Here is a 15,543-nt window from a genome sequence, read left to right as displayed (position 1 = left end):
ATGCATCGAGGGACATCATGTAATTCATTCTGACGGTTTGTACCCAAAATGTCCATAAACATTAATTATTGCACAATGAATCCCTCATGCCAATTGACAATCCTCAATTAAGATGTCATCTCAAGTGTTTGTGGCAGCGTGGGTGATGCAATTTCTCCACAACAACAAGCGCAATGGAGAAATTACGCATGAGCTTCAGCCTGCTCGCAGTGTAGCATCCAAAGGAATGCGTGCACCACACACACACACACACACACACACACACACACACACACATAGTCTTCTCAATGTGGGACTGAAAGATGAAATAACGAAACGATGAAAAGCTTGAAAACGATCACTTACCCTTTTCCAAACTGAGATTTCTGCAAACTTCAAGTTCTGCCATTTGGGACTGGAGTTGTTGCTCTCACAAGGTCCCCCCATGCGTTTTGGACATCTTTTTTTTTTTATCTCCTAGTTGTAGCGGTTTGAAATACCATCAAAACATGCCTGACCATTTCTCCATGGTGATTGGACGTTCACGTGAAGCGCGCCATGATGCATGAAGTGTGACTTTTTTTTGCCGCTCCTCAGCATCTGCCTCCCTGTATGATCTGCAGAGTGGACTCACAAACCATCAAACCTCTCGCATCCACAGCCCCTGCGCACACATCCTCTCCTCTCGCCAGGCGCACCACGGAGGCGAAACCATAAGCCGATTTCTCACACGCCCGATGGACTGACGGAGAGTGGTTGTTGATAAGCAAGAGCTTCAGACTGGCGTGGAGTGAGCGGGAGTGAATGATAGCGCACAGAGCAGTGGCTTAACCGCCAGAGTTGGCCATTTGGACATTTCATCAGCTTTGCCCGACAGTTTGAATTCCCCACCAAACTGAACTCGTGTCACATCCGTTTGTTTGTTTTTTGGTCAGCTATTCCTCGGTGTATATCCTTGGGAGAAAGAAAAAGTCACCATTGCGCCGGGAAGCCAGCGCTATGACCCACTTTAAGCTCTCTGTGTCTCTGAGTGTCTCTCAGTTTTGTTATCGATGCTTCCTCAGAGACACAGCAGGAGGCAGGCTCCCTGAAATAGGAGGGATGCTCTGCGGTGCACGTGCTGGGACACTGAGAGAGCGCTAGTTCTGGATAAACATTAATAAATAGGTCGTTTTTTAGCTTTTGTGTGTGTCCGTCCAGCCTCGAGTGTATCATCCTAGTTGAGTCAATTCCCTAATGAAAGTTTGGTCAGATTAGTCATCTTCATTGGTCCACATTGAAGCCATTTAATTTAGGATTGCAGGAGACAATTATGGAGTGACCAAGCACACACACACACACACACACACACACACACACTGAGAGCCAGAGGCTGGAGGTCGATTAGTGCTGGAGGAACAAAAAGACATGACTGAACACCAGTGTCACCCGCAGTTTAATGTTGCATGTGAGTGTGAACATGTGTGTTTTCCCTGTGCACGCTGTGTATTAGCAAGTATTAAGCAAGTATTAGCAACTTGAGGCTTTCCAGTGATTGCTCACTTTGATTTAAGTGTAAACCTCTCTTCATCCACACCTGCCTGATCACAGACAGCACCACCCCCCCCCCCACCCCCCCCAAACCCCTTCCTCCTCACACTGATTTATGTACTACAGCCAAACCAAAACCATCAGCCACTCTGTCATTCGCAAAAGACTGGAAACCACTGGGAGGAAGGGAAAGAGACAGAGTGAAGCAAAGTCAAGTGGAAAATAAATGGCAAAAGAATAGAGAGGCACATGTTTTCAAAATGGTTGACAAGAAAGGACAAACTGTCAGGGTCATGAAGGAATGAATACAGAGAGAGAGAGATCACCAGGATAAAGTCTGGTGAAGATGCAACAGAAAATTCCCAGACAATTTGCTCAGTTTCACTTCCCTTTATCCCTCTAAAAATAACTTAATGGCAGCTTGAACATAATAACTCAAGGCTACTAGATTAGTATCAGAGTATGTTATCTCATAAGAAATGGATTGGAGGGGGTGGAAGGGTGGTGCAAGCCCACTTTTATGGGACTTTATGAAAATGTATTCTCATTTCATGCTCAGTAAGCTGTTCTTTTTTATTTTAACCACATTAATTAACCATAGATTCTGGAAGAGAAGTCAACTTCGGCTTGAAGAAAGGGAGAAAATGGGGGATATTATCCACAGCAGAGTAGGCTACTGAAGCAGTCAAGCCTTATTTCTACTACAGTTCACTGACAAGAAGAAAGCATATGCTCCTGCAGTGTGTAGCACACAGATGGGATGTGGGGTCTGGCTGTAGTTAGTCAAGGTGAGGCTTTAAGTGGCCTGTCTGCTGTAGGTGTGACAGCCACAGAGGCAGACCGAGATCAGAGATTTGTCATGGATTTGTCTGGCGTGTCGGTCACTGTGCAGCCTCACCACCTCGAAACTCATAAATCATGATCAAACTGATGCCGTCCCCTTGTACATGCTGGATGATGGAAATATCATAGAAAAAGAAAAGAGGCATGTAGGGTCTCTCTCTTTTTTCTTCAACTTTGATATATCTGGCTCCACTGTGTGAGCATTAATATGTATGAATCACCCATGAAGAGAAACTCGAAGCAATAAAAGTCAGGTGTTGCAGCCTATTTGGTCACAGGTGTATTTACACCTAAAAAATACAATATCCAGTCTGAATGAAGCTCTGTGGACAGTTTTTCATTCATGTCAGACAGTGTTTCAGTGGCTTGCAGAAGGTTTTGTATACCTTTGTCACTGAATCCTGGCTGCGCTGTCTGCAGTTAACAGCCTGAGTATTTGAGGCACAAGAATGGAGACGAGTCTCCCTCTACTGTTCATTCCCATCACATACAGTCATCAGATAGAACGTACTCTACATTATATTCTGTCCATTATATCGTGTTTTTGATATTTACCGTGAAAGATGCTGTTGTCTGTCAGGAAGTGCCGGCGGTACTGTGGCTCTCCTTTCCTGTTCACCACCCAGGAGCTCATGGTGAGAGGAGGAGGAACGCCGGAGGACGAACAACTGGACGACCTATGAAGGAGAAAAGAATTGAACTGTGTTGTCCAAACATTTTGCAGGAATTTAATGAATCTAAGAAAGTAGTTTAGTTAAATATATGATATAATATATAAAAAGAATAGTGTCTTGTGCTTTGAGCCAACTCACAAATCTCAAGACAAGCTGATGCAGTTTAAAAGAAGAAGACTGGTTTACAGGAGGAATAATAGAGTATGTTAAAAGAGAAGGAGGAACAAATTGCTTCCTTTCTGGAGATAGAGTTATTGAGAGGGTGAAAAGGCAAAACGTTGGAGATATTGCAAGGTTAGTATTTAAAGTTACATTTTCATAAATTGTGGATTCTCTGATAGCATTTACTAACCTAGATGTTAAATGTGTCACTAATGAAAAACTATGCCTGAGAGCCTCTGCAGTATTAACTTAAATTTACGTCAGGAGCTGAAGAAAATGTAGTGTCAAATAGGAGAGAGTTTCATATTTGAGAACTGATTAACCATTACAATTACAGGCGACTGTATTTTTAAATAATGTTCAAAGAAGACAAATTATGTTAAGTTGGAAGACACATTTTCAGAGTTAAGTAAGCAAAAGTCTAGGGGGAATTACAACAAACCTATCCCTCCACTGCTGTTAAACTTCATTTATAATGACTCCACAGTTTGTGAGATTATACTAGGGCAGAAATTCATCTGCATTTATATTCATCTTGTTGGCCTGCAGTACAAGACAAATCTTTGAATCAGCGGTTTGTGCAGTTTTGCTTAGTCTATGTTTTGCTTTTAATTTTCTTTAATTCTTCTTCTTGTCTTCTTGCTGTACAGATTGTGAAGTCCCTTCAGGCAAATTTGTGATTTGTGATACTGGACTATGTAAATAAAATTGACTTGACTTGACTACGAGTCAGGCTCCTTTCTGTCTCTACACCTCTAGCATGAAAACCTTGATCCTCCTCTTTACTAAACTGCCATCCTACCAGGTCTCACCCCTCTAATCAGTTATCTTTGTCAACCTTTTTGTCCTCTTTGAATTTCTACATCTCTCTCCATGTGTTCTCATTCATCTTCTTTCGGTTTCTCCTCACCATTATTCCCGGATTCCCAATTTTCCACTACTTCCTCCTGATCACTTTTCATTCCTATGTCTCCTACTGCCAGTTTCACTGCTGCCAGTGTTTCCCCACCTGTTGCTCACTCGTCTTTCTGTGATTTACCGCTTCCCACCACGAACACACACACTCACACGGGAGATATATAGATCTAGAAAGGCTCGGAGCCTCTGGAACAGTTGTTGGCGCCTGGTGCCGGCTGACCTGAGGAGAAGTGGCTGTCTGGTCAAACTCGAAGAGCTCATGGGTCAAGTATCTATGAGGTGAAAGTATTTTCCTTTGACCCTGCCACAACCTCACTTTAAAACCCAGAAGCCAGTAATGTCTGTGATGTTTATGACAGACCACATGGACAAAGACCCGCTCATTCTGTCAATATGACACCCATGACATGGTGAATCAGTGTGTGTGTAGTGCAGAACTCAGCCCACACGGATACCAGTAGGTTTATAATGCAAAATAAAATCTCTGCTCTCTTTCTAAAGTTAGATAAGCAATGTTTAATAGCTGTTCCTTTGAATAATGTAACAATAACCTTTTTATCATCAGTAATATTTCATTATTATTGATTAAATATTAAGCTGTACTAACTAAAAGTTAGGTACAGGAAGTTAACTTTCCAAGAAATAAAACAAAACATCCCACAAGAACAAAACAAAATAACAAAACATAAAGGCCAAAAGATTCACTTTTTAGACAAGACATGGAGAAAAACACAGTGGTGAAAGTCCTTAAAGAAAAACAGCAACAAAGAAAAGTAGAAGAGACCTTTAAGACTATAATCAGTGTTTTCTGTTGCCAAATACAGCTTTGATTTAATGTCATAATTCCTGCTTAACAAGGAAGCCTTTGCAGTGTGGAAATTTTGAAAACGTTTGTGTTGCCTTCATGTTATAAGTATAGAAAGTCGTCTGAGGCTTTTCTTCATAGTCATTAAACTCTGCTTCACCTTGCGCCTGCGACGCCTTTTATCTGCTCTGAACTCACTGTAGAGCGCGGCCCCTCGTGGCTTACTGCTTAATTATGGAATAATGTTTCTAAATTACTGTTTGTTTTCATAACAGAGTCCAAATTAGAGACAGGAGTCGAGCAGAGGTACATGAGTGGAGACATTGTTTGAGCAGCTTTAATGGCATGTCAGGTCGTGAATCAGCAAAATAATATGAATCCACCATACAAAGCTGAAGTCACACGGCAAGCAGAAGTTACCAGAATGTGCAAGTTAGTGAGTTTTACAAAGCTTTACAGCAAATAGATCATAGATATGATCATTGAGTCTGTGATCATTAGGATTTTTGTGATAGCCTACTGTCACAAACATAACAAGAGAAAAACACATATTTGCATACTGGGCTTGTATTCACCGCCAAGTATGATTATCCCAATATTCCCGAATTAAAGGAATAGTTTGACATTTTGGGAGATGCACTTATTCGCTTTCTTGCCGAGTTACATGAGAAGATTGTCACTGCTCTCTTGTTTGTCCATTAAATGTGACGCTACACAGCCAAAGACAAAAAAATCATTCCCCAACCAAAATCCTGGATGAATAAAGAGGTGAGGGGCCTATCCAGAGCCAAAAAAGCTGCCTTTCAGTCCGGTGACAAGGAAGCTTACAACAACGCTAGAGCAAGACTGAATGCTGGCATCAAGGAGGCAAAGTAGGGACATCAGGAGAGACTGGAAAGAGACCTCAACACCAACAACAAGAGTCAGCTGTCAAGTCTACTCCGCTGCCAGAGGACCGTCCACTGTCAGTATCCACAGCTGAGAGTGAATATGAGTAAAGCTGCTGAGCCTGATAACATCCCCGGCCGTGAACTAAGAACATGTGCCAACCAGGTAGTTGATATCATTATTGATATTTTTAACATACCACTGTCACAGGAGATTGTTCCCACCTGCTTCAAGACAACCACCATCGTCAAAAACAACAGCTAGCCGGGACTCTCACCAGTTTGCACACAGAACCAACAGATCCACAGACGATGCTATCTCCACTGCCCTACACCTACATCAGAATGCAGAAACTGAGATGTAAAAATGGCACATAGTGGTTTTATGTGGGGGTTATGTGCCGGACTATTTCTTGGCCTGGAGCAGTGACTTTCCTGGAGTCTTGTCGTGATTGTGAGGTTGCCAGGCAACCAGCAGAGACTTTTTATACGGATTAAACTAACATATAATGTGTTTGTTAGCTTTAAAGATGCTGGTAGGTGGATTTTTCACCTTTGGATGGAGCCAGGCTAGCTGTTTCTCCCTGCTTCCAGTCTTGTTGGGAGCTAAGCTAAGCTAAACTTGTGGAGGCTGCTGGCTGTTGCTTCATATTTACAGCACAGACATGAGAATAGTATTTATCTTGGCATCTAACTCGGCAGGAAAGTGAAAAAGCAAAAATGTCAAACCATTCCTTTAATAATAACAACAGGTAAATAAAACCAAACCAAGTGTGTGTGTAAGTGCATGGTGTGTGAGTTAGTAAAGTGACTCCTCCTCTGACTGTGTGTAACACTAGTAGCCTTCTCATCTATAGGAGGGCCCAGACCTCAGGGGAATACAGTCGTTCCTGTCTATCAGGCCACTGGGAAAGAAAGCAGCTTAAAAATAAATGTTTCACTGCCTGATGAGCCACTCTGTCTCATGCCCTGACAGGAAGTAGGTCGAGGATGTTTTCTTGTTGTAGATATTTAAATCAAATGGAGGTAATACAATCTGAAACAAGTGGATGCAGCATTTTAGTTCTTCCACTTTTCCTGTCTGTCCCGCATGTAAAACACACATTTTATCTGACAGGACAGCAATCCATTTCTGTGTTATATGGTCTGTGGAAGTCCATACAGCACTAATACAGGAGATTTCAGCCTGAATTCCACCTTAATAACCATTGGCGCTGTGTGTTGCACAATATTGCATCTTTCAAACATAACATTTGAGAGCAGGCCTTTGGCGCTGCGATCAAAAATTCTTTATTAGAAGCAAGAATAGTGAAAAAATAATGACATGGATGTGGAGCTGTGGCTCGACTCGACTAGACTCACTTCTGGTACAAGGTGCTTTTCTGTTTTTTCCCTCATATGTGCATCTATGTATGTAACAATGGCCCTCTCATGACACGCAGACACAAAGAGAGCAGCATCTGTCACCCCATATTGACACATGCCAAAGAGCACTCTATTTAGACATGAATAATGAGATATACAACGATACAATTGTTCTGTTTTATGCAACCAGCTGCCATGAATGCTGAGTGATTATCAGCAATGTTTAGAATTTAAAAATGCTGTTTTAGTGGTTATGACTCTCTATAAAGCAGAGGTACAGGCTTACATCCAACACATTATGTTGCTCCCTATGTATCTCTCTTCACTACAAGTCAATTGGGATGGATGAGGATCCTAAACTGTAAACTACGTTGCTGTTCTACAGAGTCAATGAATAGTTTGTAATCGCTTGTTAAGCCGTTATCAGAACAGAGGGTAAACAGTCTTGGTATGCTGATGGCTAGACAGATGGTTTCCTAAACAACCTGAGTGCTTCCTAACTCACTAACTCATTGATATATAAAAGTATAGGCTGTAAAGGCAACATGAGGAAATGCTTTCTGTAAAATATAGTTTCTATTGTAAAATGTTTGTAGCGTGTGGTGTATTCCTGCTAACGATGAATCAAACTTAATTATCTATTTGTTTGTGTTCTGTCGTGTTCCTACATGTGAGGTACTTCTAAGACATCTGATCTGGATGAGTCAGAGAACAGAATCATAGAGGAAGAGCTTCTCTCAGTAGTCATCCAGGCTCAGGAAACACTGGCGAGATAGCCTACATATGAACTGTTTTATAAATTGATTGATGCATTGTTGTGGTTTTATCTTGCGCGTCTTATTTTTATTTTTATTTTTTATTAATGAACCCTCTTGTGAGTCTGAAATAAAGTTTGAATTGAAATGAGTTAAATATTTATTGCCATCTGTTCTGAAGATCCTATTTTTAATACTTCAAAGGTCACATTTTTACTTCAGATTCAAGATCATCATGTTCGATTGTTTTCTTGATTAATGTATTCATTGTTTGGTTGTTTGATTTTGAAATATCTGAAAATAGTGAAAATTGAGAGTGACATCTTCAAATTGCCGGTTTTGTCTGTAGATATTCAACGTATAAGTATATACAAACTGCAAATCCTCACATTTAAGAAGCTGGAAGAGAATTTTTGATGATTTTGTTTATCAAAATTGTTGCCGACTCATATTCTGATGATCAGCTAAATGACGAATCATTTCAGCCATACAAAACGGCTATAATATGTTTATTATAGAGGCTAAGAGGAAAGACGAGGAAGTTGTCCAGCCAGTCAGTAAGCCTTTGACCTGATAAGGAGACAGAGCAAACCTTGAGGCAGCGAGGTTACTGAGGGGTCAGAGTTGCGTTACAGAGGGAGTGAGTGCTATCTGAGCTGGCCAACAGACGCTGTACTAACACTAAGGAGTCGTAAAAACAAAAACGGTGCAAACTGTGGAATCTCCTCTGCAAAAGTGCTGCGACATAATATCTAGATTTAAAGCAGCAATAGATATCATGTTAAGAAGTTTAATGAAGAGAATCATAAAGTGTCATTTACATGCTGAAATTACTGATTTAATTCAAAAGATGCTATAGATTTTAGCATTTGTAAAAATTTAGCCATTTAAATCTGTCTCCAGAGCAAGAATATTGAGTTCACTTGTGGTGTGTGTGTGTGTGTGTGTGTGTGTGTGTGTGTGGGGGGGGTAGAACGTGTGTGTGGTTCGGTCGTCTTGCTTTACTGTGGAATTGAGGGGTGGGTAAGGTCATAAGTCAAACCCTTAGATCCATTTCAAGCAGAGACCCCCCCCCCCCCCCCCCCCCCGCGCCCCATCACTCACTCCTGTTCCTATCCTTTACTTTTACTCTCAGGTTTTTTGACTCAAATTCTCTGCTTAATGTCCTCATTGACAACTGTTCATCTTCTGCTGGAGCGAGAGAAGTTGTATAGTGCGAGTGCTGAGTTGATAACACATCTGCTTGTACCAAGAGACAATTTCCCATTTCAGTGTTTGTAAACGGATATGAGCAAGTGCGTGATAGGCCTCCGACATACAGAAGCACAAAATGACAACTTGGTGATTTTATAAAATAATTTACTAAATGTTGTGTCACTTTTGTATTTCTGTCTTTTACCTACATATTAAACCTCACACACATACACATAATCCCCATTTCCACCAAGAAACTTCAATTATTCATAAGGGATCACAGCACCCACAAAGAGTCATGTTTCCACTCCGACAACCCTACACCAGCAAGCTGACACACTGTTCACAATACTTCAAGTCACAAAATAACAAGGGAGTCACTTTACGGCTGATGCATTCCTTTACACACACACACACACACACACACACACACACACACACACACACAGCCCCTACAGTGCATGTGGGTGTGTAATGGAGTAACTACCCAGTTACTTCCCAAGCTGCTTGCCAGTGAGTGTTTATTGTGACAGCAGAAGAAAGCAAATATCTGCAACAAGACCAGACTGCACATTAAAAGTGACTGAATTTGGACCTGAGGCCTATATACATGTATTAATTTACATTTAAGCTTTGCCAGCTCTGCCTGACAAAGACACTCCTTGACCACACTCTGTAAGGTTTATCAGGCAGGAGCAAAGATGGAGAGTTAACCTTTGTGTTTTTAGAGTGTCACACCAGCTCTCTGTCTCTTTAAATCTCTTTGTCTTTCACACCCGGCCAACTACACACAACCACTCAAATCAAATCAAAAAATCCCTAAGGACTCTGCTCCCGGACGGGGGAGTGCCTCATCTCTTTCTCTCTGGGATGGCTACCGGCTGAGTGTAATAAAGGCCTTTGTTATGCTGCCCTGCTGCAAATCTCGGTTGTTAAACACAATGGGAAGGGGCACCAAAATGTGAAATGCACGTAGAAGAAAATGTATCAATCACACAGATGAAATATTGATTCTTGTAACAGACAAACCAAAATACATGACAAAAATACATAAGTGATCACATCAGCTCAGGCAACTTGTGATTGACAAATGATCCAAGAATAAAAAGAAATGTTTTGAGCCTAAATGCTTGTGGCTTGTACCTGGAGTGGTACAATAAAGATAAGGATTGAAATGTATTGAGTTTCTATATTACAGAGCCTGTGTCCAGGCACACAGGTTTAACAGGTGCACATCTGCTTGGATACTGTATACAGTATCCTATCAACAGTAAATTTAAAGTGACAGCTAACTGTGTACAGATTGCGATAGTTGTAAAAGTGCACAGTTAAGTTCCAAGAAACAGGCCTTTTAAGTTAGTAAAATGCACCTTGTAAGAAATGAATTAAATTGAATTACATCAAGCGTCATAGGTTTACTTACTTCTGTCACTTCAGTTTCAGATTTTGAAACCACGTTGTCAGCTTCCTCACAAAATCTTGCCGCTTTCACCAGAGCAGTAGTCCTTCAGGTGCTGGACGTCCATGGCACGGGGAACAGATGTAATACAAGTCAGTGATAGTTCCAGCAGCGTGGCTTCAGGTAGAGAGAATGTCCCCAACAACTTCACTGGTGTGGGCCACTACATCAGGCACAGTGCCTTTTCAAATGACTACTACTGGTGTGGGACCAGTGGATTTGGGAAAAACCTGGAATGGATTGGTTGGAGTGGACTACTTTTCCACAAGAGAGCCAAAGAGGTGGTTTACTCATTCATTCAGCCCTTCCATTCAAATTTAGGAACAAATAAAAAGAGAAAACACTATCATAAACCTCCATAAGCCGATATCTTTATTATCCTTTTCATCACTGTGACAATACCTTATTTTTCTTTCATTTAATTGGATGAAATGTTAATTATACTATATTTGACATTATACTATATTTGGCATTGAATTCTAACAGTCATCATTTTTCCGGTAGTATTTAAAACATGATGAAGAGGCAAGTGTTCCCACATCCTCCCCTGTAGTTCCAACAGATTCAGATTCATTTCAGATTTTTGAAACGGTCTTCTTGCTTCTTTGAAATAGCAACTTCAAGATCAAATTTTGGACAAATGGTGAGTAATGTACATTATACATTGATGTCTCCAGTCAAATACAGATTGTTGATTGCACTTCTTACCTGCACAAATCATCATCTGAGTTTATATTTTTTTTTAAATGCAGTCACACTAAATATTACTCTGTTACATTTAAACCTCTTAAGTGACCAGCTGTAACTCCCAATGATCTCTGGCTTCAGAAACTTTACTCTGCCTTCCCCCTGTTGTCTGTCTCAGCCGTGGTTTCCCTCCCACTCTTCCCTCGGTGACAGTTCAAAGTCTGGCAGCAACAGCCATCAGCCTGAAATGCACCTTACAATTTAAACCAGCCCACCAATCACGAGCCTCTACGGCCGTAACAGTCGCTAGTAACATTTGCACAACAAAAGAGAGCTGATTCATCAACCCCCCCCTCACCCCCCTTTCCTTCACTCCCTTTCCTTCACTCCCTTTCCCTTCCACTGTGACTCCTCCTCTCCTGCCTTTGTGTTCGGACCCAAAACCCCCTTCTACCCCTGTGACCCTCCTCCCCTTTGCACTAATCTCCTTGCGCCCATTGGATTGACTGTTTCAGCACTACCTCTCACTGCACCGAGACCCCCTAATCCTGCACCCCACAGGACACACATCATGTGCTGGCCCTCCTCCTCCTCCTCTGCTGCCTTGCATGGATGAAGCATGGTTTACAATCACAGCACACTGAAGCGCGGTGTGTAATTTTGGCAGTGGACTTGTACTGCAAACAATATTGACAATCACATTTGCTTTGGGGCTTATTCTTATGTTATCTATATATTATCAAATCATATTTTTCCTCTGCTGTGTGTAATTTTTCCTTCATTTCTACATTTATGCCACGATATGAAACAAAATGAAAGGCAGTTTACAGACTTGGTCTCTATTCTGTTCTATTTCAGTGCTTAAATACTCTAATGTCTAGGTCAGATTACAGCTAAAAGGGCCCTCTTTGTAGGTACTTAAAGACCCCCACACATACACACACAACACATAAGGCTCCCATGGGGTTTGAGGGCAGCCAACATAGAGTTTAGCCTTTGCTTCGCTTTGTATTTCACATTTGGTGTTTCTATAGCAACAGTGATCTCAGAGAGGGACAAGTGGACCCCCCTCTCCATTTTCAACACCATTAACATACCCCGCCCCCGTCTTGTGTTTAGTGGGGTGTCCCATACACACACACCAACAGAGGAGGCTGTGCTTAGCCGTGGTTTAATGGGGTAAGTGAAAGCCAAGGGATTAGTATCAGGGTTTGAGACAAACCTTTTTAATTATTTCAAACTTCTAAAGACTTGTGTAATACAGTTAAAATAAACCAGCAACCTTTGCAACAGGTGTAACGAGGAACGTAACGAAAAAATTAGAGCTCTTGTTTTCTGTAATATCAGGGAAATGTAACTGTTTTCACAGCACTGAGAAGATATCTGTCATACATGACAAATTAGCAATGGATGGCACTTTCTTAAGCCTGTAGTTAGACTTTTAAACTCCTTTTAGATGTGTCACTATATTAGTTGGCAATGACAGGTACACAATATAAATAAACTGATTGTGTGCTGTCACGTTTTGATGATTTCAGAGCTCAAAAACAATTCTGTCTTGAAACAATCAGTCACTTAGTGCATCAAGTCCTTTTAAAGATCCTCCCCATCAGTCTGACTAAAGTGTTGTCCCTGACAGCCTTGGAGACCCTCTCCCATAGGCTGTCCTGCTTCCACAGTCCCCGCCCCTTCCTCTCAGCTTTGACCTCTGCCCTGTGCAGCCGTTTGTAGAGACGCCAGTAGAGGCGAGAGTCAGGCAGGACTCCGACAATGGGCGCAGTGCGAGCCAGACCGAGCCTGAGGACCTCGTCGTTCATACAGTAGCTCCACATCGACCCCTGCTGGAGAGATGAGGGAAGACAAGGAAATTAGTTCATGGAATATAAACTCCAGTCTGACATTAAGAATACAATTATGACACTAGCTGAGAGACTGATAATTCCCCCCTTTTACCTCACCCTGCTTTGAGACACCAAACAGTGTAGTGTGTCGTCCTCTCGGCTGATAAGTTTTAGCCAGACTGTTTGGGCAGGAGCCAGGTTGTTCTGCAGCCATACCTTGCCCTCTGGAGTCAACTCCACTCCTGCAAGATGCACCAACATCGGGGTCGTGCACACACCTAAAGAGGACAGAAATGGGCCATTTACTGTACGTGTTACATTAAAGGTTATCGCTGACCTGTGGTGTTCACTTGTATGGCCAGAGTGCAGTTATGCACACACTGTAGAACACTAACTAGGGCTGGGTATTGAAATTTTATTTTAATAACTTTGCCTACATTTAAGTGTCGAATATTGGCAAAGATTTAGCTTCAAATCAGTAACTATCTCACTAAACAAGACTACAAATTTGACAAGACATTTGATGCCAGCTTCCATGACAAGCAAGTTTTTGATACTCATTGATATTGACACATTTCAGCTGGGACCAAAACAAAGTTTTGAGGTATTGAGATTCAATATGGAGCCCTTATTATGACTGATACTTTATATAAAAAATGGCAAACTCAATATAATAATAAGAATAATCAAGTCTATGAAATAAATGCCAGCAAATTGTCTTTATGTAACAGCCACAGTCCCAAACGATGGCTCCAACCAGCTTTAAAAAGTGGGAGGTCAAGTGGGACGAGACAATCTGTTCATGTGAGTCCTTCACACTGAAGTTGCTGATGGAGCACTCTATATAAAGCATGAGCTGCTTGATTTTACACCTCAGTGAATATCATGATTTGATAACACAGCTAACAAGCTTACCTGTCACTCTCACTCATGAAAAGATGATAAAATGCAACAGAGTCTGACGTTACAAAGTGAAAAATGTCACAATGACATTTTTGGTGTAACAAGATAAAAAAAAAAGGTGCACCTGCAGCAGATTGTCATGTTGAACTCACAAGACAAGCAGTGGGTGGGATTTGAGATACTGGCACAGACCTGATGTGCTGATTGAACAATTTAAATTTTTCAGACCCCCAATAGGTTTCATTGTGTGTGTGTGTGTGTGTGTGTGTGTGTGTGTGTGTGTGTGTGTGTGTGTGTGTGTGTGTGTGTGTGCATGCCTTCATCAGGACACCCCACATTACCTTTGTGTTTTGAAAGTAGTGGAGAGAGGACGGGCAGATGAATCGGGACATGCTCCACTTCGAGTCCTTTCTCTGTGACTGAATGAACTTTCCCACGAAGGCTGATGTTCCTCTCAATGAAACGAGCAGGGATCTCAGACGCAGCTTGAAATTTGGTGATCTGAAGAGGTGGAGTGAGACAGCTGAGTGGCAACGTTTAACGACTCATTTGGGTAAAATATCTGGAAGTGCATTTCACTCACATCTCAGTCTAATATTTGAAATTTGGAATTAACTGGGTCAATAAAAGGATCTTTACTGAGTCAAAATTTAACCTGAAACAAAGTATGGAAGGTATGGAATGGGCAAAAATGCACATTAAATCAAAATGTGCAACTGTTAGCAGAGTCTGTAATATTTTATCAATATTTTGATGTTCTCTCCTTCTTTCTTACCAGTTTGATACTCCTTGCTATTACAATAACACCAGCCACTGCCAGCCCGGTGCTTATGTTCTGTGAGAGACGAGAGAGCAGTTTAGAGTTGACAGATTGACAATGATACCATCAACCCAGCTGCACGCGTGCTGAACAATGACAATGAGAAAGAGACTTTGACAGAGATAATAGTGACACAGGGGCATCAGAACCCCACTGGGGACAACTGGTGGTGCCTGACAGGATATCTGATCACTGACACCATATGGAACAGAGGAATAGTTTGGAGGGAATTGGTCCTGAACGTTTTTTTCTTTTGAAGTCCAGATTTCTGTTTTCCCTAGATTACCACTAATGTAGATGCAGGTGTCTCACGCACGCTATGGCAATGAAGTGACCATATTGCACGTCCATGCCCATGCATTACCAGTCAACTGCAGGTCACACAGAGGAGACTCCTACCCGCACAAGTGTTAAATTATCATCTGCGAACTGAGATATTAAAGACACGATGTTATGGGACGACTGGTTTCCTTGATCTCTTTGTTGTCTGTCTCCCAATCCCTCGTCAGTTTCTGTTTCTCTGGAAGACTCCGGCATGTTGTTGACATTCTCTCGATGCATCGGCCGCTCCGCCTCTTTGGGAGGGACCTGCAAGGGTATTGCTTGTGTAGAGTCTCCGCCCTGTGGTTCGGTGTGGATATGACAGGATGGCGTCGAAGTGCGCCTGAATGCACTAAGTTCATATATATGTTATAAAACCTCACAAAATTGCAATGATGTG

The 15,543-nt window shown here is 41.8% G+C and overlaps 2 protein-coding genes across 2 annotated transcripts in view; both read right to left on the bottom strand.

Moving 5' to 3' along the window:
• Positions 1–10,601, bottom strand: part of plch1 (phospholipase C, eta 1) — a 58,377-nt gene extending 47,776 nt beyond the window's left edge. The window contains exons 1-2 of the mRNA XM_070905529.1: positions 10,516–10,601; positions 2,908–3,005 (exon numbers count right to left, since the gene is read on the bottom strand). Of these exons, the coding sequence (XP_070761630.1) occupies positions 2,908–3,005; positions 10,516–10,523 (106 nt within the window). The 5' untranslated portion in view covers positions 10,524–10,601. The remainder of the gene's footprint in view (positions 1–2,907; positions 3,006–10,515) is intronic.
• Positions 10,602–12,539: 1,938 nt separating this feature from the next.
• Positions 12,540–15,383, bottom strand: c18h3orf33 (c18h3orf33 homolog (H. sapiens)). Its single transcript, XM_070906427.1, has 5 exons — positions 15,222–15,383; positions 14,778–14,837; positions 14,344–14,503; positions 13,217–13,377; positions 12,540–13,096 (listed from the first exon to the last, which is right to left on the bottom strand). The coding sequence occupies exons 1-5, from the start codon at positions 15,381–15,383 to the stop codon at positions 12,842–12,844; spliced, it is 798 nt and encodes a 265-aa protein (XP_070762528.1). The 3' UTR covers positions 12,540–12,841.
• Between the last annotated feature and the right edge of the window lie 160 nt (positions 15,384–15,543).

This window comes from Enoplosus armatus, chromosome 5 (genome assembly GCF_043641665.1).
Source record: "Enoplosus armatus isolate fEnoArm2 chromosome 5, fEnoArm2.hap1, whole genome shotgun sequence".
Lineage (NCBI taxonomy): Eukaryota > Metazoa > Chordata > Actinopteri > Centrarchiformes > Enoplosidae > Enoplosus > Enoplosus armatus.
Note: the sequence above shows the minus strand (reverse complement) of the source record. Positions and strands in the feature narration are given on the sequence as shown.